The following is a 23923-nucleotide window of genomic DNA, read 5'->3' as shown; positions in this document are numbered from 1 at the left end:
TTAAAAGAGGATATTTTCATATATCTGACAGGCTTTGTGTAAAGTTTAGACATAGCACCTATAAAATGCCTGACATAGGGCATATGTAGTAAGTTCTCAGTAGATGAGAACCAGAACAGGTACTCAAATGGGAGCTGTTAGCATCTTCGCCATTATCATCTTATTTGGACAATAATTATAAGTAGAAAGCAATATGGTTAGGAGTCAGCTTCTGAAGGAACCCCTGGGTTCAGATCTGGGCTCTGGTACTAACTGGGTGACTCTGTGGGTGTCTCCCTTTTTCTCTTTTTGCCTGAGAATGGAGATGATAGTAAGGCTTACCTCATGGAGCTGTTTTGAGGATGAAATGAGTTGACATTGATAAAGAACTTAGTACCATGCCTGGCATGTGATAAGTATTTTATATATGTTAACTGTTAATATTCTCTAGAAATTTGAGTGCCAAAGTTAAACCCTTGGAAAGTTGTTTAAAGCAATTGTTTAAGAACCGTTGGTTAAAGATATCTTGATCCCTCCAAAGCTGACTTAAGATTAAATAGCCTATTGCTAAACTGTACTTAGGACAATGTTGACTTTAAGACACATGTCTACTTCTGCCTGCACTTCAGCCATTTCAGCTGCAGAACGCGAGGACGTCAGCGATGGCCTCTGAGAGGAAGGGAACTGAGAGGCGGCATAACCCAGTGGAAAGCATCTGTAGGAAAATCAAAGCCATCCAAAAGAGGGAAGAGCCTTCCAATCAGAGTCAACAGATTATCAAGTACCAATCCAGCAGTTTTGATAGTCCACAGGCTAACACCAGGGAAGATTTTGAAGGGATACTGAAGAAAATGGCTGCTGCTCACATTCCTACAACCAACAATCACTTCTCAGCTCCTGAAAAAGATGATGCGCTCATCTCATCTCCCCAAACAGGGTCTCCGAGAACCCCGTCCGTCTCTCAGCTCAGCTCCCCTGAGAATGCAACCTACCCCATCTCCAAAAGTTCTGAAAACATCTCAAGGCTGAGATCACAGAGCTCCCAGAATTACGTATTGTTGGTTTCACAGACCAGAAAGTGGGAGTCCTTCTCTAACAAGGATTTGGATAACTATGGGAAAGAAAATCATTTTAGTATCTTAAGACTTGACTTTGATTCCACCTCTGATCAAAGCTCTGAAATTTTTACTCCTCAGGATTCAGTGGGGAAAAATTGGTCTCTGAATGAAGATGGTAAATATTCATCTTTTAATGTTCTTTCAATAAAGCAATAAACATATCACTTTCAGGATTCCTGAACTAAACACACACACACACACACATACACACACAACCAATTCACATTATTAAAGCTTGGATAGAAACATCCATCTTTCCCTATTTATTTTTTTTTCTGTCATAAAAGGACATTTTATATGTAAAATGTATTTTCTATGATTTCAAGTAAAACCTCAGAGAAATTCTGGATTGCATTTATAATCATAATTGTTGGTATTTCTCTACTGACCTGAAAACAAACTTTCTCTAGGGCAAATGAGAATGTCATGATGGCAATACATAGATCCAGGGAAGTTAAAATTCATATAGTTCCCAGGTCCCTTGCTGAAAACTAGCATTTTAGCATTTTAAAAAGTAACTCATTAATGTATTTATTTAGTTAGTTATTTTGTGAGAATAAAACGTGTAAAAAGAAAGTGTGCATTCCCAGTAGAGCCAGCAAGTCAGGCCAGAGGAGAATGTAAAGTTTGCAGGCCAATTTCAATAGAAATTTCTGGAATTCTGCTTAGGGGATTGCTTACAGAGTCCATTATATGAAAGGCACCGGAAAACAAAACAGTGAAAAAGCAGTGTAAAATGACACATGTTCTGTATAGCTAAGTTTCTTTTTCCCCTCTACTTTTCTATTTGTCATACTACTTGCGTTTTCAGAGTACTTTTAATATTACAAGGCAAAAAATAAAGAAGCAAAGAAAAAAAAGAAAAAGAAAGCTCATTTCCCTCTCCTTTCATCTCTCTTTTCCCCCCCTACTTTTATAAAACATAAATTAAAAGAAAAAATGAATAATAGATCTTTCAAGTCCACTTTCTTTGCCTGGCCTATTTAAGTAACCAGTACTGTATGTTGCTGTTTATTTAAATGTTTCCTTTGTTAAAATTAAAACAAACTAGTTAATCATTGTAGCACAGAAAAGCATGTTTGAAATTTACAAACTTTTCGTCTAATAGGATGGAAACTAGACACGGATGATGGCATTAACAGGACCTGTGAAGAGTTCTTCACAAGCGTTTTTCATGCATGTGACACAAACTGCAGAGGTAAGTTGAAAATTACCTGCTGAAATGTTTGTGGTTTTCATCAAGTCCTTGTGCTTTCTATTGTGAGAGAAGGGGAAATGGTTTACCTGTGGTGCTCTGTGGACCTGTCTCCACACACGTGGTGGATGCAACCTAATTTGAGAATAAGGATGGCTATTTAGGTATTGGTTATGTCTTTATAATTTCTTTGTGTTTTTTTGTTTGAATGATTTTATTGAGCTTATCAACTGGTTTACAAACTCCAGTTATTGATAGAACTACTGACATGTCATAGGTGTTGCCACAGAAGAAATACATACTTCATAATGTATAAAACCACATACACATTTAGCTCAAATTTTTTAATTTTAGATTTTCACTTCTGCTTTTTAAAAATTTCCGAAAGTAATTTTTAGTACATGAATGATTCATACTCATTGTAGTAAATTTAATAGTATATAAATAAGCAAAAAGGAAGGAGAAAACCATAGTAATCCTATTCCCCTAAATGACCATTGTTAGTGATTTGTTTTATAACCTTCAATCATTTCCTCTCTCAATGTGGTTTTGTTTTATTTGGAATATATGTCAGGTGGACATAATAATCTGGCCACTCAGTGTGTGTGTGTGTGTGTGTGTGTGTGTGTGTGTGTGTATTTTAGAGGCCTGGTGCACAAAATTCGTGCAAGAGTAGGCCTTGCTTACCCCGACTGCCAGCACCACTTCCCTCTGGCACCTGGGACCCGGGCTTCCCTCACAGCCCCAGCTTCGTCCTATCTAATTAGCATATTACACTTTTATTATTATAGATACCTAAGTACATCAGGGTGTATTTCCTATAAACAAGGACATTTGCTTGTATGATGGCAGAACAGTTATCAAAATCAGGATATCTAACATTGATACAATACCATAATCTAATTCAAAATTCTATATTCAAATGTTGTCAATTATCCCAATAATGTACCCGATAGCCGTTGTTTCCTGGTTCAGGATCCAGTTCAGAATCACTTCTTGTATTTAGTTGTCCCATATCTTTAGTCTCCTTACATGTGGAACAGTTACTCAAATACCTTGTTTTTTATGACCTTGAAATTTTCAGAGTATGGGCCACTTACTCTGTAGAAGGTCTGATATTTCTTGATTATTCAGGTTAGACATTTTCACAGACATCACAGAGTAATGTGTTCTTCTCAGTACAGTGTATCAGGATTTTTAACTTTGGTTACTTGATTAGTGTTTTCCCCAGTATAAAAACCTCTAGGCTCATTTTGTACAACTTTGGAATCAGCTATTTCTTCGAGGTTCCATGGCTTCTTTTCAGGAGAAATAATATACAGAGATAACAGCCTGGTAAAAAGGGATGTTTGTTGTTTTGGGCCTTTTCAGTAGTGAGACCTAACAAGTACTTAATTTTTTTGAAGATAAAATACAGTGAGCTCTGCCAGGTAGCTCAGATAGTTAGAGCATCACTCTGATACCCCAAGGTTGAAGGTTCAATCCCCAGGCAGGGTACATACATGAATTAACCAATGAATGCATAAATAAGTGTTACAACAAATCAATGTTTCTCTCTCTCTCCAACTCTCTTCCTCTATCTCTCCAAAATAAATCAATAAATAAAAACTTAAAATGCTCAACTTTCTAAGCAATGAAAGGGAAATAAACTTTTTAAAAAATACATTGCATTTATCACCTTTCTTCCAATGCAAAATTGGAAGGGGTTTTATTTATCTCTTCTTTAACTGTATCTCCTTCTTACCCAGAAAAATTCTAGTTCTCAATTACACCTATAAAAATGCTTATTAGCTTTATTCTACAATACAAACCCAATAGTTTCAGAATAACAAAACCCAAACTACTTATATTACTTTTCTGTTGCTAACGTACTACAGACCTAGTGACTTAGAACAGCACACATTTATTACCTCACGACTTCTGTGGATCCAGGGTCTGGGCACAGCTTAACTGCTAAGGGACTCACAAGGCTACAATGAAGGTATTTGCCAGGGCATCCATCTCATCTGTGGCTCCATGGAGAATGACCTGCTTTTGGTTTAGTTCCTTGTGGTTATAGAACTGAGGGCTTTAGCCTCCCTTAGTTTCCTGCCAGTTGGGCCGCTCAACCTAGGAAAGCCCGTAACTAGCAGTTTGCTTCTTCAAAGCCAGTAAGGGAGTGGCTCCAGCAAGACACTGCAATTTTATGTAACTTAATCATGTGATCACATACACATATATACCATCCCCTTTGCCATGTTCTACTGGTTAGAAGAAACTCACAGGTCATGCCCACATTCAAGGGGAGGAGACAACACAGGGTGTAAACATCAGGAGGCAGGATGAAAAGGGACACTCTGTAAGCATGTCAAACTCAAAGGCTAACCCGGGCCAAATAAGTGAGGCATGTGGCCCATGGGCCGAGAGTTTGACATGCTTGCCTAGAGTCTCTTCACACCACCACCATAATATGATTGCTGAAAATGGTTTAAGATTTTTGGGGTCATTTTTTTTCTTAATATGTTGCATAACATATATATATAGAAGATGTCTCCACCTTGTCAACCTTCTACTTATCCTCCCTCCCCGCCCCCCCGCCCCCCCACAGCCTCCCCCAAGGTAGATAGCCTAAGGCAGGCCTTAGTTAGGAGTAAAAGAGATGTCTTATGCTTAAAGAAGATTGGTGTGTCAATAAAAGTCTGGATGATTTTAATGTCTGAATATGATAGTGGGACCAACTATCTAAGAATGACCTCCCTACCCTGATGCCTCTCTGCTCCCCCCAAAATCAGAGTAGTTACTTAAGATTAAATTTCATGTGGGACAGAGGAAAAACTTTCTTCACTGAATGCTTTATGGGGAAAGAATGAGAGACAAAACTAAATTGCATTTTGATCACCTCTCACAGCTGATTATTGATTACATATATCATCCAAATTTAAACTTTACAAAAACTGTATGGTACGTATCATTCCCATCTCATAGATAAGGAAACTGAGGCTCAAAGAGACTACTAGTAAGTAATTTTCCCTAATCCACTCAGCTGGTACATCTAGAGCAGTGGTTCTCAACCTTGGCTGCACATTAGAATCACTTGGGAATATTTTTAAAATCCTGATTTCTGGGCCTCATCCTCCAGAAATTCTGTTTCTTTGTTATTGGGTGAGGCCACAACATTAGTAACAAAGAAATGGCGAACCTTTTGAGCTCAGCGTGTCAGCATTTTGAAAAACCCGAACTTAACTCTGGTGCCGTGTCACATATAGAAATTTTTTGATATTTGCAACCATAGTAAAACAAAGATTTATATTTTTGATATTTATTTTATATATTTAAATGCCATTTAACAAAGAAAAATCAACCAAAAAAATGAGTTCGCGTGTCACCTCTAACACGCATGTCATAGGTTTGCCATCACTGTCAAAGGCATGTTCACAGGATCCAAGGTACCTGGGAGAGTTAAGCACCTCACTTATAAAAAATGCTCTTAACCCATCTTTCAAAACTAATTTTCCTTTTCTCTTCCTAAGGCTCAGTAAGAATTGTCAAAATAATAGATTACCTCAGACAAATAACTAGTCAAGATTCTAAAGACGGTGGCTTTGAGGAGCTATGGAACATGCTTGATCCTGACAGGAGAGACCTGCATGTGGATCTGGAAACCTTCCACGCCATCATGAAAGAATGGATGGCTTGCTGTAGAATCAAATGGTCATCAGCAGGAAGCATTTTCAGGTTGTTTTAACAACTGATTACACTTAATGCTAATCACTGGTTTCTTTGTGGATGGAAATATTGTGATCTGGTGCTTCTCACACTTGAGCATGCATTGCAATCACAATATTGTACCTGATTGCTGGTCAATGCCCCCGCACCATCCCTGCCAAGATTCAGTAGATCTGGGGGGAAGCCTGATAATTTGCATTTCTAATGTGTTTCCTGGTGATGCTGATGATGGGCACACTTTGAGAACCTACTATGTTATTTCTGATAACATTTATTTTTTGTGATTAGGGGGCAGCACATACTGTGTTCTCAAAAAGAATTGAGCTGGCATAGGGGTCAAGCAAATTACTGATACTGACCACCAAATCTCCAAATGTACTTACACTCAGAGTGAACACCCTTTTGAGGTCAGTGGGAATGTTTAGGCAGTGAGTGTAATTTAGAAGCCTTGGATATAGGGAAGCTAAAGGAAAAAGGAAATATATAGTGGGATAGAAAAAAATTATGAAGAAGAATGACACCATGATCTCAGGTGCCCCTGGTGGATACTGAAGAGTCACCTTCTTTCACAGGAAATTCCTGTGGCTTTTACTCAGTCACCAATCTCTAGCTATCAGCTGATAGGTGCTAGGGATTTGCTTAAAGAAAACGTCAAGCCCAGAGAGTGGTAAAACTTGCTAGATTCTACACAGGGTTAAGATGTATCGATGACTTAAGAAAAGTCTACCAGCCCTAACCAGTGTGGCTCAGTGGATAGAGCATCAGCCTGTGGACTGAAGGGTCCCAGGTTCGATTCCAGTCAAGGACATGTACCTTGATTGCAGGCACATCCCCAGTAGAGAATGTGCAGGAGGCAACTGATTGATGTTTCTCTCTCATCAATGTTTCTAACTCTCTATCCCTCTCCCCTCCTCTCTGTAAAAAATCAATAAACTATATTTAAAAAAAAGAAGACTACCAAAGTGGTGTTTGACATACATGAGTTAATCATGAAAGCAAGATAAATATATAAATACTAGAGGCCTGGTGCACAAAAATTTGTGCACTGGGGGGGGTCCCTCAGCCCGGCCTATGCCCTCTCGCAGTCTGGGACCCCTCAGGGAATGACCACCTGCTGGCTTAGGCCTGCTCCCTGGGGGATTGGGCCTAATCTGACAATCAGGCATCCCTCTAGCAGCCTGGCAGCCCTTGGGGAATGTCTACTTGCCAGCGGGGAGCAGATCTAAGCAGTAGTCGGACATCCTTAGCACTGCTGAGGAGGCAGGAGAGGCTCCCACCACCACCACTGTACTGGCAGCCATCAGCCTGGCTTGTGGCTGAGCAGAGCTCCCCCATGTGGGAGCGCACTGATCACCAGGGGGCAGCTCCCGCATTGAGCATCTGCCCCCTAGTGGTCCATGTGTGTCATAGTGACCAGTCATTCCCAGTCTTTCTGCTGTTAGGGTTGGTTTGCATATTACCCTTTTACTATATAGGATAGAGGCCTGGTGCACGGGTAAGGGCTGGCTGTTTTGCCCTGAAGGATGTTCCGGATCAGGGTGGGGGTCCTGCTGGGGTGCCTGGCCAGCCTGGGTGAGGGGCTGATGGGTGTTTTCAGGCTGGCCACACCCCCTTTAGGGTGGGGATCCCCACTGGGGTGCCTGGCCAGTCTGGATGAGGGACTGAGGGCTGTTTTCAGGCTGGCTGGCGACTGAAGCTCCCAGCCTTTTCTTTTTTTCTATTCTGGAATTTATTTGCCTTCTATAATTGAAACTTTGTTGCCGTCACTGGAGCTGAGAGCTGGGCTCCTGCTCACTCCAGCTCTGAGGCCACGGCCTGCTGAAAGCAGGTATCTGGGGTTTGTTTAGCTTCTATAATTGAAACTTTGTTGCCATCACTGGAGCTAAGAGCTGGGCTCTTGCTCGCTCCAGCTCTGTGGCCACAGCCTGCTGAAAGCAGGTATGTGGGGTTTGTTTAGCTTCTATAATTGAAACTTTGTTGCTTTTGGAGCTCAGAGCCAGGCCATGGCAGGCGGGGAACCTTGGCTTCCTCCATCACTGGAGCAAGCAAGCCTCCTGCTCACTCCAGCTCTGTGGCTGCCAGCTGCCATCTTTGTTGGCGGTTAATTTGCATATTGCCCTGATTAGCCAATGGGAAGTGTAGCAAAGGTACAGTCAATTACCCTTTTTGTCTTTTATTATATAAGATACCTGATCTTATTAGTAATCAAAGAAATGCAAATAAAGACAATGTACCACATTTGCCAATTGGTTTAGCAAAGCTGTAAAAGAATCACTCTCTCCCATGTTGTCAGAGCAGGTGGAGAATTAAGCCCACCCTCATACAGGTTGGTTTTTTAATGAGCAATTTAGGAATGCATATAAACCCTTAAAAATATGTGATATGTTCAATCTAGTAATGTAAATTTAAGAACAATAACCAATCATGTACTCTAATATATGTGTAGAATGCTGTTTATGATAGTGATAAATATAAGCAACCTAACTATTTAAAAACAGAGAGTTGGACAAATAAATTATAATACTTCCATACACTAGAATCTTAAATAGTCACTCAGAGTTATGATTAGATCAATATTTGACAAGAGAAATATTCACATATATGTATGTATTTCAAATAATAGGCAATTAATCCATATTTGCAGTATAATCCCATATTTGTAAAAATATGCATAGGAAGAAGTTGAAAAGAATATATCCCAAAATTATTATCTTTTCCATGATGGTTTTAACTTTTCTCTTTTTTTGTGAACTTTCTCATTTTCTTTTTCATGTTAAATTAAAAGGTTCTGGAAGGTGAAAGGAATGAATGCCTTACATTTCTTTTCTATTACCCTATCTAAGCACCATATCGGGCTCCATTGAGTTGCTGAATGAATAGAGTTTTTAAACTCCAGAAACAAACACCTGAATAGGAAAATACAGAGTACATCTGAAAAGTTAGCTAAGCTCTGATCTGGCAAAGAATCCTAGCTCATTGGTTTTTGTTGTTGTTGTTGTTGTTGTTTGTTTGTTTTTTGTTGTTGTTTTTGCCCACAGTGAAGGAGTGAATAGTGGACCAGGCATCAGCATGGATGATTCTGCCCTTGACCAGGACAACATAAAATCAGGGAGAGCAAGTATGTATGGGTTTTCTTGCTATTGTTCTGCCACTTTCTTGTGGTTTGAAGAAGTGGGTTTTTCATTATTCTCTCTTGTATGTGTTTCAGTTAAGATGATCAGAAATATAACAGAGTCTGCATCAGGGAACTGCGAGGCTTTGGGCGGAGACGTGTCTAGAGGAATCTTGTAAGCATTCTTAGCTGTAATGCTTTCTCAAGTGCCCCAAGTTTTATTATTTATTTTATAGATTTATATATTTTACTTATGATGAAGTCACTTAGCCCTTTTTGTGTGTGTGGTAGTGTTGCCATCATTTATTTTTAATTATTAATGATTCTATCTGAATTGTATTAGAACTAATTTATGTAAGACATAAATTAACATTTTCTCACTCATGAACCCCTTCTCCTTCACTGACATCATATGTTTTCCATGGAAAACAAGTCCCATTTGAAGTAGAGTATGACATTGACCTTAAGTTCTTTGGTGCATTATTTTTTAAAAATTTTTATTGTTGAAAGTATTAAATATGTCCCATTTTCTCCCCATTGACCCCTTCTAGCCCATCACCACCCTCTGCCCCAGGCCTTTATCACCCTGTTGTCTGTGTCCATGGGTTATGCATATATGCATACAAGTTCTTTGGTTGAAGAATTATTATTATTTTTATTGTTTAAGGTATTACAAATAGTAGTACATATGTCTCCTTTTTTCCCCCCCATTGACCTCCTCTAGGTCTCCCCTATCCCCCAGCACTTGCCCTCACCTCCACCCCCGCCCCCTCCCGCCAGTGTCTTCTGTCTATTGGTTGTGCTTATATGCATGCATACAAGTCCTTCTGTTGATCTCTTACCCCCTCAACCCTTCCCGACCTTCCTGCTGAAGTTTGACAGTCTGTTTGATGCTTCTTTGCCTCTATCTATTTTTGTTCAACAGTTTATAATGTTCTTTATATTCCACAAGTGAGTGAGATCATGTGGTGAGAGATTATTTTTAAAGCACTTCTTTAATAGATACAGCTTTAGCATTTTGGCTAAATGTGTATTTTAGATATTAGGGGGAGGTGATGCTGTCTCTCCCTTAGTTTATCTTTGCCACTTCAGATTTCATCATGCAAAAAGGTGGTTTAAAATCCATCTACCCCGTCTTTGCTAAGACCTGTGGTAAGTTGGCAAAGAAGAAGAGGAGACCTGGAACTCCATGAAATATGCAATCCAAGCTTTTCACAGGGTTTATGATCTAATGTTGGTGGTGAGAGAGACACTCACAAACATTAACAAGCTGTAGAAAATATTAGGGAACATGAACATTAAGTCGAGAGGTACAGGCTACAAATGTAAAACTCCAAAAACTGTTTCCTAGTTAAAGGCCTATTAAAACCTGCCACGATCCCTTGACTGAGAGAGGAATGTGTCCATTTATTTCAGGATCTTCCATAACACAGGCAGAAATAGGAACTCGCCAGTGTAGACGGATACAAAAGTTGGGAGTGAAGTGGAAAGGAATAAACAAAAAGCTGTGCAAGTTGACTTGATAACCGGCAGATGATGCATACCTGACAATTTTGGACTAATCTTTGATGCTATTATAATAGATGCTTGAATGAATGTTTATTGTATAAATAAACTCCATTAATGAGGATGGAAGATGATAAAGTAGAAAATCTTGCGTGAATATTTAAGCCTGTTTGGGCTTAACTATATGCCTTATTTTGATTGGAAGGAATTAGACATATCAAAGATTATTTATTCTTACTCCTTATTTCCTCTGCAGAGAGGTGTCTGACTTGATTACCTATGTAGAAGAGCTGCATTTCAACAAGCAGAAACTGGAAGAGGAAAATAATCAGCTCAAGTTGGCATTGGAAACCTTGGAAGAAGCCAACAGCCGGTTATCGGAGGACTGTACTGAACTGCGCCTGCAGATAAAAAGGTGAGCCCTTGAGGAGTACAGGTGTGGGGTGCTGCATGCTGGAGTTTTCAGGGTGGCTTTTACTTTAAAAAATATGCTTTTTATTGAGATATAATTCCCATTGCATAAAATTTACCGATTGAAACTGTACAATTCAGTGCGGGTTTTTTGGTATATTCACAAGATTGTGCAACCATCATCAAGATCTAATTCCAGAACACTTATTCCTCCAAAAAGAAATCCCACATGAAATAGCAGTCAATCCCCAGTACCCGCTTCCATCTGCACCTTGCAGCCACTAATCTATTTTCTGCCTCTATGGATTTGCCTTTTCTAGTCATTTCATATAAATGGAATCATACAATCTGTGTCCTTTGTGAGCAGCTTCTTTCACTTAGCATATGTTTGCAAGATTCAACCATGTTGTAGCCTGCACCAGTACTTCATTCCTTTCTATTCGGTGAAAAACAACCCATTGTATGGATATATGCCATTTTGTTTATTCATTTTTCAGAGGATGGACCCTGGGGTTACTCCACTTTCAGCTCTCCTGAACATTGCTGCTCTGAACACCTGGGTACCAGTTTTTGTGTGGACATGTTCCTAGTTCTTTGGGGTCTATACCTAGGAGTACACTTGCTGGGTAGTAACCTATACTTAGCATTTTGAGGAGCTGCCAAACCGTTCTCCAAAGCAGCTATACCATTTTATATTCCCATGAGCAGCTGTACCATTTTATATTCCCATGAGCACCTGTACCATTTTATATTCCCATGAGCAATTTCTGTCAGTTATTTTCTAGCAATGATGTCCTCTAAGTCACTCAAGGTCCTGTTCTCTATGGAACACCATTACACCGAGGGGCCAGGTGTGGACCTATCCAGAGAAGTTGTGTGGTTTTGTTACGCCTTTATTCTATGCTGTCACATGCTAAGTATTATGAGAGATTTGTTGATGAGTTAGATTTAAAATGTGCCCTCAGGGTACCTATACCCTAGAAGGATGATAAGGAAGTTCCTGACCTTAGGTTACGTTGGAAAGGCCAAAAGCACCTAGGAGACATACCAGGTAGTGTCTGACACTGGTAAAGTGGTTGCAGAAAGATGCTTGAGCATCAGAAAAGAAGCAACAGGTTCTCACTGAGTTGTGTTTAAGATGCAGGTGCTAATATTCTGAACGGAAAGTTGTAAGTTAACTTGAAAAGACGGTAGAGCATTTTGACCATGGACACATATCCTGGTAATTTTTTGACCAGCCAATCCAGCCTCCAAACCAAAGTATAAACGTTAACAATATGCTTACCTCAAGCTCTTGCCATTCCACATTTGATTTATTTATTATTTATGTGAAATATAAGAAGTTAAAGTTGATTTTAAAAACAACTATGCATTGGGTGAACGTGTCGGTTAGGGCTTTTGGTTGTAACACGTTTCTTTACTGCGGACTCTGGTTAACTGAAGCAGTAAAGAAATGTGTTAGAAGGGAATTGGATTCCTCACAGAAGGACAGAAAGGCTAGAGAATCAAGGTGAGCAGCCAGAATGCCAATGTCGACAAAATTAAGCTTTTTGTCCTTCGCTTTTCTCCTCCCCCTAATCCTTCAGAAAGGGCCTCTGTTTCCTTTCATCACTCACAGCCTATTTTTGATATTGGACAGGTGTCTTGTTGTAGTATAATTTGTCTTCTATATGAACTGCCCCTTGTTAACAGGAGGAACTTAATCTTACCCACCCTGATTACTCCAGTGCTTAGGAGAATGTCTGCCACAGAAGAGCTCTCCCATCCTTCCAGTTGCCTGCAAGCCAGAAATCTTTGTCTCCTTTTTCTTCCTCAGCCTTCGCTTCCAAATCAAATAGCAAGGCCTGTTCAATGGACCTACTTTATGTCTCTCAAATAGATTTACTTCTTTCCATTCCTACATCTGCCACGTAGTTCAAGTCAGCATTACCTTTCTCCTGGATCATGACAGCAACCTCCTGATTAGGTTCCTTGCCTTTTCCAAAAGTGTCACACCTAGGGGAATGCTCTTCCTAAAGGCCCATCTGACTACATTATGCCTCTGCCCTAAACACGTCAATGGAGCCCTAACATATTCGGGATAAAAATCTAAATTCTTTCATCTACTTTGCAAAGCCTTTCATGGTGGAGCCTCTGTTGCCTTATTTCTACTTCTCGTTTTCCACTCTAGGCTCTAACAATATCTAACTGCTTGCAGCCCCCCAGCGAGCTTCTGTTATCTCCCCCCCTCCCTCTTCTTCTTTCTCATGATCTGAACTGTCTGCCTTAAACACAGTGTCTGCAGAACTTGGGTTCACTCCAACCTTGGTTCTTGTCACACTGTATTGTAAATGATGATTGTCTGTTTACCCCACTAGACCATATATTCCAGGAGGGTAGAGTTCTCTTGACTGAGTTTACTTTTTTCTTCTCTTGTATCTAGCATAATGCCTGGCACAGAGTTGGAGCTCAATAAATACATGTTGAATGACCAATGTAATTCTTTAATAAGGCACACATTGTACCTTCTTTGAGACCCTGCACAGAAAACAGTTTATAATCTAGTGGGAGCACAACTAGGTAATTCCATGATATGGATTACCATAATACAGTTAATAAGCTTTCTTAGTTGGACAGTTAGGTTGTTTTCAGTGCTTTGTTACTGTAAACAATGCTATAATAAACCTTTAAAATAAAATACAAGGTGTCCCCAAAAATGTATACATACTTTGAATGATTATAAAGTCAGTGCTTATTAACATACAGTTCATTTTCAAAATTTAAAATAATCTACAGAAATGAATAATTTTTTTGTCAATGCCTGTTTTCAAACTGATGACCATTCTGGCCTGGGCACTGCTGATAATGCGAAGCAACGGAATTACAAACTTCAAGAATCATTTCATTTGGTATTTGTGTGCCCCCAACTCGACTGCTGTTGGTTTTGTACTGTAAACTTTATCTTTTATGTATCTCCATTTAAAAAAAAAACAGTCTAGTGACACTTTAGGATACATTTTCTTTGTCCAAAACTTAGTTTGGCTTCACCCATTATTTCAAATCAGTTAAACCTGAAAAGGAGTGAAAAGGGGGTTATCAACTATTGAAGCATGTATACATTTCAGTTGTCATCTCCTTGACTAGTATTAATCTGCACAAGGGCAAGGGCCTTGTCCCTTTTGTCCACTATCATGGGCCCCTTGCAGGGTACAGCACCTGGAACATGCTATTATTGAATAAATATTTGTGGAATTGCACTAACTAATATTACATTTTATTAGTAGAAGGAAAGAACTGTAGGATTCAGCCAATGAGGATTTCAAAGGGAGTCTCCAAATCTTTATCTTCGGGAATATGTTTTTTTTTTTTTCCTTCTATCACTTTCCCCCACCATCACCCTGCCCTGAAATCCCTTTCTTTACTAAGGACTATGAAAGATAGTGGGCATATTTTTACTATTGTTGGCATCTGGTTTATATTTTCAGTGGTTTTCAGCTTGGATCTAAAAATAGTCCTTGGCTTTTCTTAGCATGTTTGACAGTTACACTTGAGGTTTTGCTCATCGCCTTCTTCCCCCCACCCCCACCCCCACAGTGCCCACCAGGCTATTATGAGAACAAATCTGTTACAAGAAGAACTAGAGGAACTGAAAACTAGTATGAGTGCTTCAGAAGAGCAGAAGACCACAATTGTAGCCCAGAACAAACAATTAGTAAGTCATCCAAGTTCCTTGAAACACCAGGAGGGTTTATTTGGAGGCAAAAGTCAGCCAATAGTCTGATAAATGAATAATGGTAACACCTTAAAAAAGTTAAGGCAGGTAGGATGAAAACCTGTATTTTCCTTTTCAACCAAGATTAAAATTATTTACAAATTGCTTGGTCATATTCACAATGGTTTGTGAAGATGTAGAAGATCTCTAAAATGCATCCTGAAGTTGATAGGTGAATTCATAAGTACCTAATACCAAAATCCACTTGAATTTTTTTTTAAAATTCTCTGTCGAACTTTCAACTTTTTCTCAGTTAAAAAAAAAAATGATCAATTTTCCCAATACTTCCAGATTACTACAAGCTCCATAAATCAGTCCTTATACTAAATCAGTACAGGCTTGTAATTTTTAGAGCAAATTGCTATTTAGACTAAGCTTTAACTCAACAGAGAAGTACATAATCATTTTTATTGAGAATGTTAAATTGTTATTTTTAGTAATATATTACAGCAGTAGTATTCTAGCATTGCTAATGACGGTGGGGTCAGCTGAAAGTCATTCAGACTAATTTATTTTTAGGTCTGTAATTCATCAAGAGATGGGCTCCAGGTCTGTGTCAGTCACTCGTGACCTCCCACAACCAACACAGCTTAGCTTAGCTCTTACCTCAATAGTAAAATGTGGGACTAGACTCACTGAGTGTCAGGTGACTCTGCAAGTCTCTATGAATGTACTACAGGGAATATTCAATTTGGGGCCAATGAAGAACTTTTATCTGGAGGCAATGTAGAGAAATTATCAAGAACCTACCCTTGAAAATCAGAGGGCCAGCAGTCAAGTCCTGACTCCTGGGGCTGTGTAACTTTAGACAAACTACATAACCTCTTTAAGCCTCAGTGTCCTGAGACCCTAGGGCTGAGAAGGTTATATGAGTTAATATAAGGAAATCACATAATGTCCTCTTTCCTCCTAGGGCTGGGTAATACTAGCTATTATTAAAAGCAAGGAGTCCTAGATATGCAATTCTAATTCTTTGCATTTTATAGTGTTTTAAATTTTAAAATAATTTTGAATATTTCATTGGTCATCATAGAAATTCATTGAGGTAGAAACAGAAGTAGCTATTTTTCATGTAAAAATTAATAGAATTATAGGTAAAGTCCAGAGATGTTTTGATTATTCAAAGTCAATTGTCTAATAAATGATAAAGCTAGAATTGGACTCAGGTCTTCTGATTCCAATTATGTGTGCATGGGGGGGAGGTGTTCCTTCACTCTTATATCAATGACAACCTAGCCTGACATGTTTTCCCTTTTATTTTTATATTGTAACTAGAGGCCCGGTGCATGAAATTTGTGCATTGGTAGGGTCCCTAGGCCTGGCCGGTCATCAGGGCTGATCTGCAGGGTGACCAGTGGGACAATGGGGGGCCCCCCGCTGGCACCCGCCTTGGCAGGCCTGGCACTGCCTGCTCGCTGGCCCCGCCCCCCGCCTCCACCACTGATCAGGGCCTGTGGGCTGGGGGCAGCTCCTGCATTGAGTGTCTGCCTCCTGGTGGTCAGTGCACATCACAGCGACCAGTCATTCTGCCAGTCGTTCTGCTGTTCAGTCGATTTGCATATTAGGGTTTTATTATATAGGAAGGTAATTCCTAGTTACTCTATAAAAATAAAGAAATGCATATTAACAAAAAAACTCCCACTCAGTTCTTATCCTACCATATCAATATATTTATCCTACCATAACAATATGTTTATTGTTAACATTTTGGCATTTATTTTGTCCCGGAATATTTTTTTCTTCTGAGGGTTCTGAGTTTGGGGCTCTTCATTAGAAAATAATTTTTTTATAATCATATGGTAATGTTGAATCTGGGAATATCAACAGCTTCAAGTAGAAAGCTAGATCTCTTTAAGATTTCAAAGTGCTGTTTAAATAGATGAGTTCACAGTACCTGTCATAAGTGGATGGCGGGAAGTAGCAGGGAAAGAAGCCAGGCGCTTTCTTTTATGTTTTTAGTCTTTCCTTCCTACTGTCATAGATTAAGTCAAGGAGAAGAGTGACTTCTCACAGATCCCAAGAAACTGTTAGCCACAGACTTAAGCCCATGTTGGAAATATTTTCAGCCTAGGCTCATTTATGATATGTCAGCGCCATGCTTAAAACTAATAAAGGGAAAGAGTGTCGATAGTCTTGGAGTTAAATATGTGGTATTTTCATAAACTTCTAAAATATTTTTAAATGACTTTTCTTTTAATGAATCAGGAGGCAGAAAACCGGGCTCTGATTCTTAAGATTCGGATTCTCCAAGAGGAGGTATGTTAAAATCATTAAACATGGGCACCAATAAACTGATAGAATCAATCAATCATGGGTCCTGCCCCCGGGTTAAATAGAAATGATGTGAGTATTCAAACTCCTGTGGGCCAAAACCCAGGTTGCTTTGTCAAATGACAAATGAGGGAGAGGGGATAGGATTTTCATGTCTGGACAGAAGTATCTTATTACCTTGGTATATGTCCATGGAAGAAGTGGGGTTTTAAATATTCAGATTTAAGATGAAGTAAAATTAATGCATCTAAAAACTATACAAATCAAGAAGGAAAGTGTAGAAATTATATATTACCTTTCTGTTATTATTCTACTGAACTAGGTGGCAAATATCTTGAATCTAAGACCCAGATCTTAAATTCACTGTAAGTCTGACCTTGGAAAAGACATTTATCTTTTTTGAGCTAATAATACCTATTCCCTCAGTTATTTTAGAGATAAAGATAATGCAGGTGAACCCATTTGTTTAATTATAATGTACCTCATATATGTTAGGAAATATGACTAGAATCTCTAAAAAATGAATAATTCTATGCAATATATATTTTTAAGCAACAGAATTAAAGCAATGAAAGAATGGGTAACAAAGCTACTAGTAACTTACTATTTTGGAGAGAAATTCTATGTAAGTGCATTTTGAATGGCAAGTGTTATGCACATTTTAAAATTGGGGCTTTATAAAAGTTTGTTAGTTATTAAGCTGTGATGAACAATCTGGAGAGTTATCCAAAATATGGACCAAGTGAACATTAAAAAATTTCTTGGTGGGTTAAAAAAGAAACAAAGATTGGAAAGAAACCCTACCTTAGATTCAGACATGTTATAGCTACAAAAACTAGTGCTTTACAGTTAAGCTCCCAAGGTAAGATGCTTTTCTCCTCGAATATAAGATGATTGACTAGCATCAAAGAATTGTACCAAATCAGTTTAGAATTAAGATGGGAGGAAGGAGATTTGGAACCCTTCACAGCATTGCAATGACTGATTTCCATTAGAAAAGGCACGTCAATGTCACTGCTAGCTAAGATTCCTTTGGGAGGCAAAAATCTGATGCATTGTGATGAGTAACAGCACAATGGTTTGGGTATTCACATTCATTCATTCATTCATTCATTCAACACATATTCTTTGGGAGACCTTTATGTGCTAGGCACTATTCTAGATGCTGAGGAAACAAACTTAAGCAAAATAGCCCATGTGGAGCTAGCATGTTAGATGGTGACTAGTGCAGTGGAGAAAAGAAAGGTGAAAACAATTGTGGGGGAGTACAATTTAAACTAGTGTGGTTAGGATAAAAGTAGCACTGTGAAATTACTCATTTGGCTAAAAATTGGAAAGGAGGTTTATCTGTGGAAGAACATTCCAGGCAGAAGAAATGGCCAGCTCAAGGACCTCAGGCTGTAGCATGCCTGCTGTTATTGAGGGACAGCAAGACCACTATGGCTGGATCAGAGGAAATAAGTAGCAAGAAGTGTGGCAGAGAGCTGCCTAGAGCCAAACCCATAAGGTCTTATATGGGCATTGTATGGACTCCGGCTGTTTACAGAGTGGGATAGAAACTGGGAGACCAATTAGGAGGCCCTTGTAATAATCCAGGCAAAAGCAGTAGTGGTGGAGAGAAGTGTGCAGATCAGCAAATGCTTTGTAGTATATCCAAAGGTATTTATTATATATTGCAGTACTATGAAAGTTCTCTTATGTTTTTAAAATTGTCTCAGTGAAATATGAAGTTATCAACTGAGAGTGAGGATGTTGGAAGAGGTATTAGAAATTCAAGAGAGAAGGGATAAAATAAGCAAGGAGTTGGAAAACTTTTTGTAAAGGACCTGATAGTAAATATTTATAGGGTTTCCTGGCTAAAAAGCTTTGACACAGCCACTCCCTTCTGCCATTGTAGTGTGAAAGCAACCAGAGATAATATAAAAACAAATGGACACAGTAGTTTTTCAATAAAACTTTATTTACAAACCAGGGTGTCAATTAGAGCTGACCTGTGTGGCTGGGGTAGGAAAGTTAGTGTAGTTTGCAAATCCCTGATTTACAAAAATGGCCAGAAGAATGGAATAGGATTATATATGATATGATCACCAGTAAACATTGAGGTGAAAGGTGATAAATTTAACATGTGAGCTGTTGGTTCATTTGTGTTTTTCTTTAACCATGTTCATCTGGAAGGGTGCTGGCACAGAGTGAATGGAAAACTCAAATTAAGCAAATACTAAGAAGTAGGGGAGAGGCAAGGGAATTGAGGGGATGTGGAAGAGGGTGGTTGTATGGAATGACCACAGAATAATTTAAGCCGAGTAAAGATGGACCGAGTTCACAAGAAAAGTGGAAGAATCATGAGAAGGTGGTCAGATCAGCGGATTGCAGGCTTCCGTGGGGATTGAGGTTTGTTGGTGCTCAAAGAAGTAATCTGGAAAGACAAGAGGTGGTGGTTGAAGAGGGAGAAATTTGCAGTCAGTATAATGAAAGGGTCACAGTTACTGGTAATGACAAGTGTAAAAGGTGTGAACTAGGGAGTGAATGGCTGTGGTGGAATGTGAGATGATAAGGGGCTTCCTAGATGTCATGTTAAAAGGCCCATGTTATCTAAGGTTTTGTCCCTTAGCTTAAAATGGATTATGATGATAATGATGAAAATACTTCTTCCTAAAAAAGACTTTAAGACGGTCTCTTATTTTTTATATTTGGACTAAATCAAAGAATACTATCTTTTTTTTACATTAGAATACCAAGAATGTTATGGATATATATGCATTGGAAAAGAATATTGAGGAATTGTCTAAAACTGAGACAGAGCACCAAGTAAGCATTTCCCAAATACTGGTAAAACATTTTCTTCCATCGAGCTAATATTACTCTATAAAGGTGTGTATGACTCATTGGTACAATAACCTTTTGCTATAAACTTTAAAATTTGTACTCCTCAAGATGTCTGAGTTATATAAAGGGCAATCTCAATTTTTTAATGTAACAGCTTTACTGATAAATAATACACATGCCATTAACTCCACCCACTTAAAAATGTACAAGTCAGTGCTTTTTAATATGTTCAGAGTTGTGCAACCATCATCAAAACCAGTGTTATTGTTTATGGAATTTATTGAGGTGACATTGGTTGATAAAATTATACATGTTGCAAGTGAAGAAGTCTATACCACTTCTGCATACTTCATCATGCACTCAACACCCAAAGTCAAGTCTCTTTCACCACCATGTATCCCCCTTTGCCCACCTCCTCCTTTCTCTGGTAATAACCACACTGTTGTCTATGTCTGTTTTTTATTTTTATTTTTTGCTTAATCCCTTCACCTTTTTCACCAATCCCCAAAACACTCTCTCCTCTGAGAGCTGTCAGTCTGTTCTTTGTCTCTATGGGTCTGTCTCTATTTTTTTTCTTAGTTTATTGGATTCCACATATAAAGTGAGATCATATGGTATTTGTCTTTCTCTAACTGGCTTATTTTGTTTAGCATAATACTCTCCAGATCCACTCATGTGGTCACAAAAGGTAAGTTTTTCTTCTTGGTTATGGCTGAGTAGTATTCCATTGTGTAAATGTACCATGAACTTTTTATCCCCTTATCTACTGATGGACCCTTGGGTTGCTTCCAAACCTTAGCTATTGTAAATAATGCTACCATGAACATAGGGATGCACATATTCTTTCAAAATAGTGTTTCATATTTCTTTGGACATATTCCCACAAGTAGAATCACTGGGTCATTAGACAGTTCCATTTTTAATTTTTGGGGGGAAACCCCATACTGTTTTCCTCAAGGGCAGCACCAATTTGCATTCCCATCAATAGTGCACTAGGGTTCCTTTTCCTCCACATCCTTGCCAACACATTGTTTGTTGGTTTATTGATAATAGCCATTCTGACAGATGTGAGGTGACATCTCATTGTGGTTTTAATTTGCATCTCTCTGTTGATTACTGATGTTGAGCACTTTTTCATATCTTTATTGGCCATCTGTATGTATGCTTTGGAGAAGTGCCTATTCAGGTCCTTTGTCCATTTTTAATTGGATTATTTGAGTTTTTTGGTGGTGTTTTATAAGTTTTTTATAAGTTTTGTATAGTAATCTCTTATTAGTTGTATCATTGGTGAATATGTTCTCCCATTCGGTGGGTTGTCTTTTCATTTTGTTGGTTTCCTTTGCTGTGCAAAAGCTTTTTTGTTTGAGATAGTCCCATTTGTTTCTTTTTTCTTTTGTTTCTCTTGACCCAGGAAATATATCAGAAAAAAATATTGCTAAGAGAAATGTCTCAGATTTTACTACCTATGATGGCTTTATGATGTAGGTGTCTTGGACTCAGTGGCACAATCTTCTGATCACCTGCGCTAGGTGCTCCAGGAATATCTCTTGTGTGCATTATGTGTGCCCTCCTGCGTAGTTGAGTTTTGAATGCTGTTGGTCCATTTGTGGGAAGAGTTAACCCTCAGGCTGGTTGACTATAAAAATAGATCTTAATCACCATGTATGAATCTCTGTGCAGGGGCTGCCCTCCCCCCTCCCAAAGCAGAGTTGTTCCCAACAGGGTCTGATGCCTGCCGGAGTCCCCCCTTAGGTGTGCCACTTGTATGGCTGGTTGGGTTGAGCTCTGGTGTGGTCTGAAGCCAACCATTAGTTGTGTTGGTTCTGGGTACACTTGGGCAGGGTTCCAGTGCAGGTCAATGTCAGACATTGTGCGCAACCAGCCTTGGGCTACCTGTCTGAAGTGACCACACTATTCACTGTTTGTGGCTTGATCTACTGGGCCTGGGTATCCTCCAACCCTGAGCCTTGGTAGATCAATTAAAGGTCTAAGTCAGGAAAGATTTCAGCTATTTTACCTTCCCCTCCCCCTCATTAATCCTCATCTGAGAATATTTTTCCCATTAATTTTTTTTTTAGAGAGATTGGAAAGAAGTGGTGGAGAGAGAGAGAAACATTGATGTGAGAGAGACATATCCATTGGTTGCCTTTCTCATGTGTCTGGTCAGGGATCAAACTTGCAACCTAGGTTCATGCCCTTGACCAGGTGTCAAGCCTGTGAACTTTTGGTGTGTAGGCCAATGCTCTAACAACTGAGCTGCTCCAGCCAGGACAATTGTACCTTTTTAACATGGAAAATGAGGAGAGCTGGGGAAATAAATCATTACTTGATTAAATTAAGAAATGATACCTTGCAATATAGAGAAAAATCATTTTTTATCTAAAAGTCTATATTTTGTATATATTTTTTCTATTTTCTATACATTCTTATCAGGAAACAGGAGACAACTATTAATAAATTCAGGAATTTGTGTCATGCTTATTGTCACCTCTAATGGTTTATTTAAGCAATATTTTTTTTATTGTAGTACATGTTTGAAATGATGATGTACTTAAATTTCAAGTCTATATGTGGAAGTCTCAAGTTTCCTAGCAGATATTCAAATTCCATGTGTGTATACACTTATACATATACTAGAGGCCCAGTGTATGAAATTTGTGCACTGGTAGGGTCCCTAGCAGCTACCAGCAGCTGGCTGGGGCCTCCCTCCCTTCCCCCAGCTGGCCCTGCCTCCTGGTCGAACTCCCAGACAAACTCCTGGTCGAGGGGACAATTTTCATACTTCGCTTTTATTATATAGGATTATAGCAGTTATAATTTAGACATTAATTAATTTTATTCTAGGAATGGCTGTCTTTGGAAAGCATAATTAATCTAGTCATAAACTAGTGGAAAGAGCTAGAAGACACGGGTTCAAATCCTGTGTTCTTTATTTAGAAGCTTTGTAATCTCAAGCAACTAGTTAACCTCTTTAAGTCTCAATTTTCTCACCTACTAAATGGATATACTTTCTACCTAATACACAAACTCAAATGAGATGATCGTGTGAAAATACCTTTAGATCTATAAAGGCATATCAAATATACTAGTATATGATTATGATCGTATTTCTGACTATGCTGATTATTTTTTCAGGTTTTCAATGCAATCGCTATACATATCTATCTGTTGTATTATATTTAGAAGCCTATAGCAACAAGCTTGCTTTTGATTTGAATAAACTGATGTATCCTTACAGTTCACCTTGCTAAAGGAAATCTTGAACATCTTTAAACTAAATTTTCAAAAGAGGAGTTTTCTATATGTCCCATGCAGTCTTCGTTAATGTCACATCTAGAATTTTATTTTCACCAAAAAAATAAAAACTCTCTAAGTCCTCTTATTATATGAAGTATGATATGGCGGGAAAAGCGCTTGGCTGGAGCTGGAGACTCAAATTCTAGGCTCTGGTTCTGTCACTGACTGTGTGTGACATTGGGCAAGTCTCTGACTAGTGTTGAGCCTCAATTTCCTCACTTATAAAATGAAAGCGATGACCCCAGCCTCTAAAATTGTTTTGAGGCTTATGTGAAAGTTCTCTAAAAAGTGAAATACATATGCACATTAAAAGTGTTTCAGAAACATGTCTCCCGACTGAAATGATTTTGTGGCACTGTCCTTTACCAAAGCAACGTCCCAGTGGCCTTCACTAACTTTGTTTCTTTTCAGATGGAGTTACGCATGTATGAGAACACTTTGCTTAACAAAGATGCAAGTTTGCAGAAGGTTGGTCTGTCCCTTCCCATGAAGTCCTGTGGGATTGGCTAGCTCTCTCCAAATCAGAAAGGAGATGATCACTCCTATTAAAATATCTGATTCTAATATTCTATTAAGAACATTAGATTTCCTTTATAAACTTCTCAAAAAATATTCTGTTGAATAAAGAATACTGACTTATCCATCTAGTATAAGTTTCATCATATCCTCTCTAAATTCTGGTGGTGTTCATTAATCTACACAACCAATAATGGTGTGCCAATTTATCAGTCAATGATGCAGTCAATCAGGCT

General features: G+C 38.7%; 1 protein-coding gene across 1 annotated transcript in view; it reads left to right on the top strand.

Annotated features, from left to right (window-relative positions):
* Positions 1 to 641: 641 nt before the first annotated feature.
* The window catches only part of IRAG2 (inositol 1,4,5-triphosphate receptor associated 2), an 84927-nt gene continuing 61645 nt past the window's right edge, over positions 642 to 23923 (top strand). The window contains exons 1-11 of the mRNA XM_070410533.1: positions 642 to 1212; positions 2206 to 2295; positions 5802 to 5982; positions 6851 to 6880; positions 9066 to 9115; positions 9206 to 9284; positions 10872 to 11030; positions 14600 to 14717; positions 16983 to 17033; positions 19779 to 19856; positions 23583 to 23639. Of these exons, the coding sequence (XP_070266634.1) occupies positions 642 to 1212; positions 2206 to 2295; positions 5802 to 5982; positions 6851 to 6880; positions 9066 to 9115; positions 9206 to 9284; positions 10872 to 11030; positions 14600 to 14717; positions 16983 to 17033; positions 19779 to 19856; positions 23583 to 23639 (1464 nt within the window). The remainder of the gene's footprint in view (positions 1213 to 2205; positions 2296 to 5801; positions 5983 to 6850; positions 6881 to 9065; positions 9116 to 9205; positions 9285 to 10871; positions 11031 to 14599; positions 14718 to 16982; positions 17034 to 19778; positions 19857 to 23582; positions 23640 to 23923) is intronic.

The sequence above is a fragment of the Myotis yumanensis genome, unplaced genomic scaffold (genome assembly GCF_028538775.1).
Source record: "Myotis yumanensis isolate MYYU_CA2020_CCGP unplaced genomic scaffold, mMyoYum1.0.hap1 SCAF_3, whole genome shotgun sequence".
NCBI lineage: Eukaryota > Metazoa > Chordata > Mammalia > Chiroptera > Vespertilionidae > Myotis > Myotis yumanensis.
This window is presented reverse-complemented; position numbering and strand designations above follow the sequence as displayed.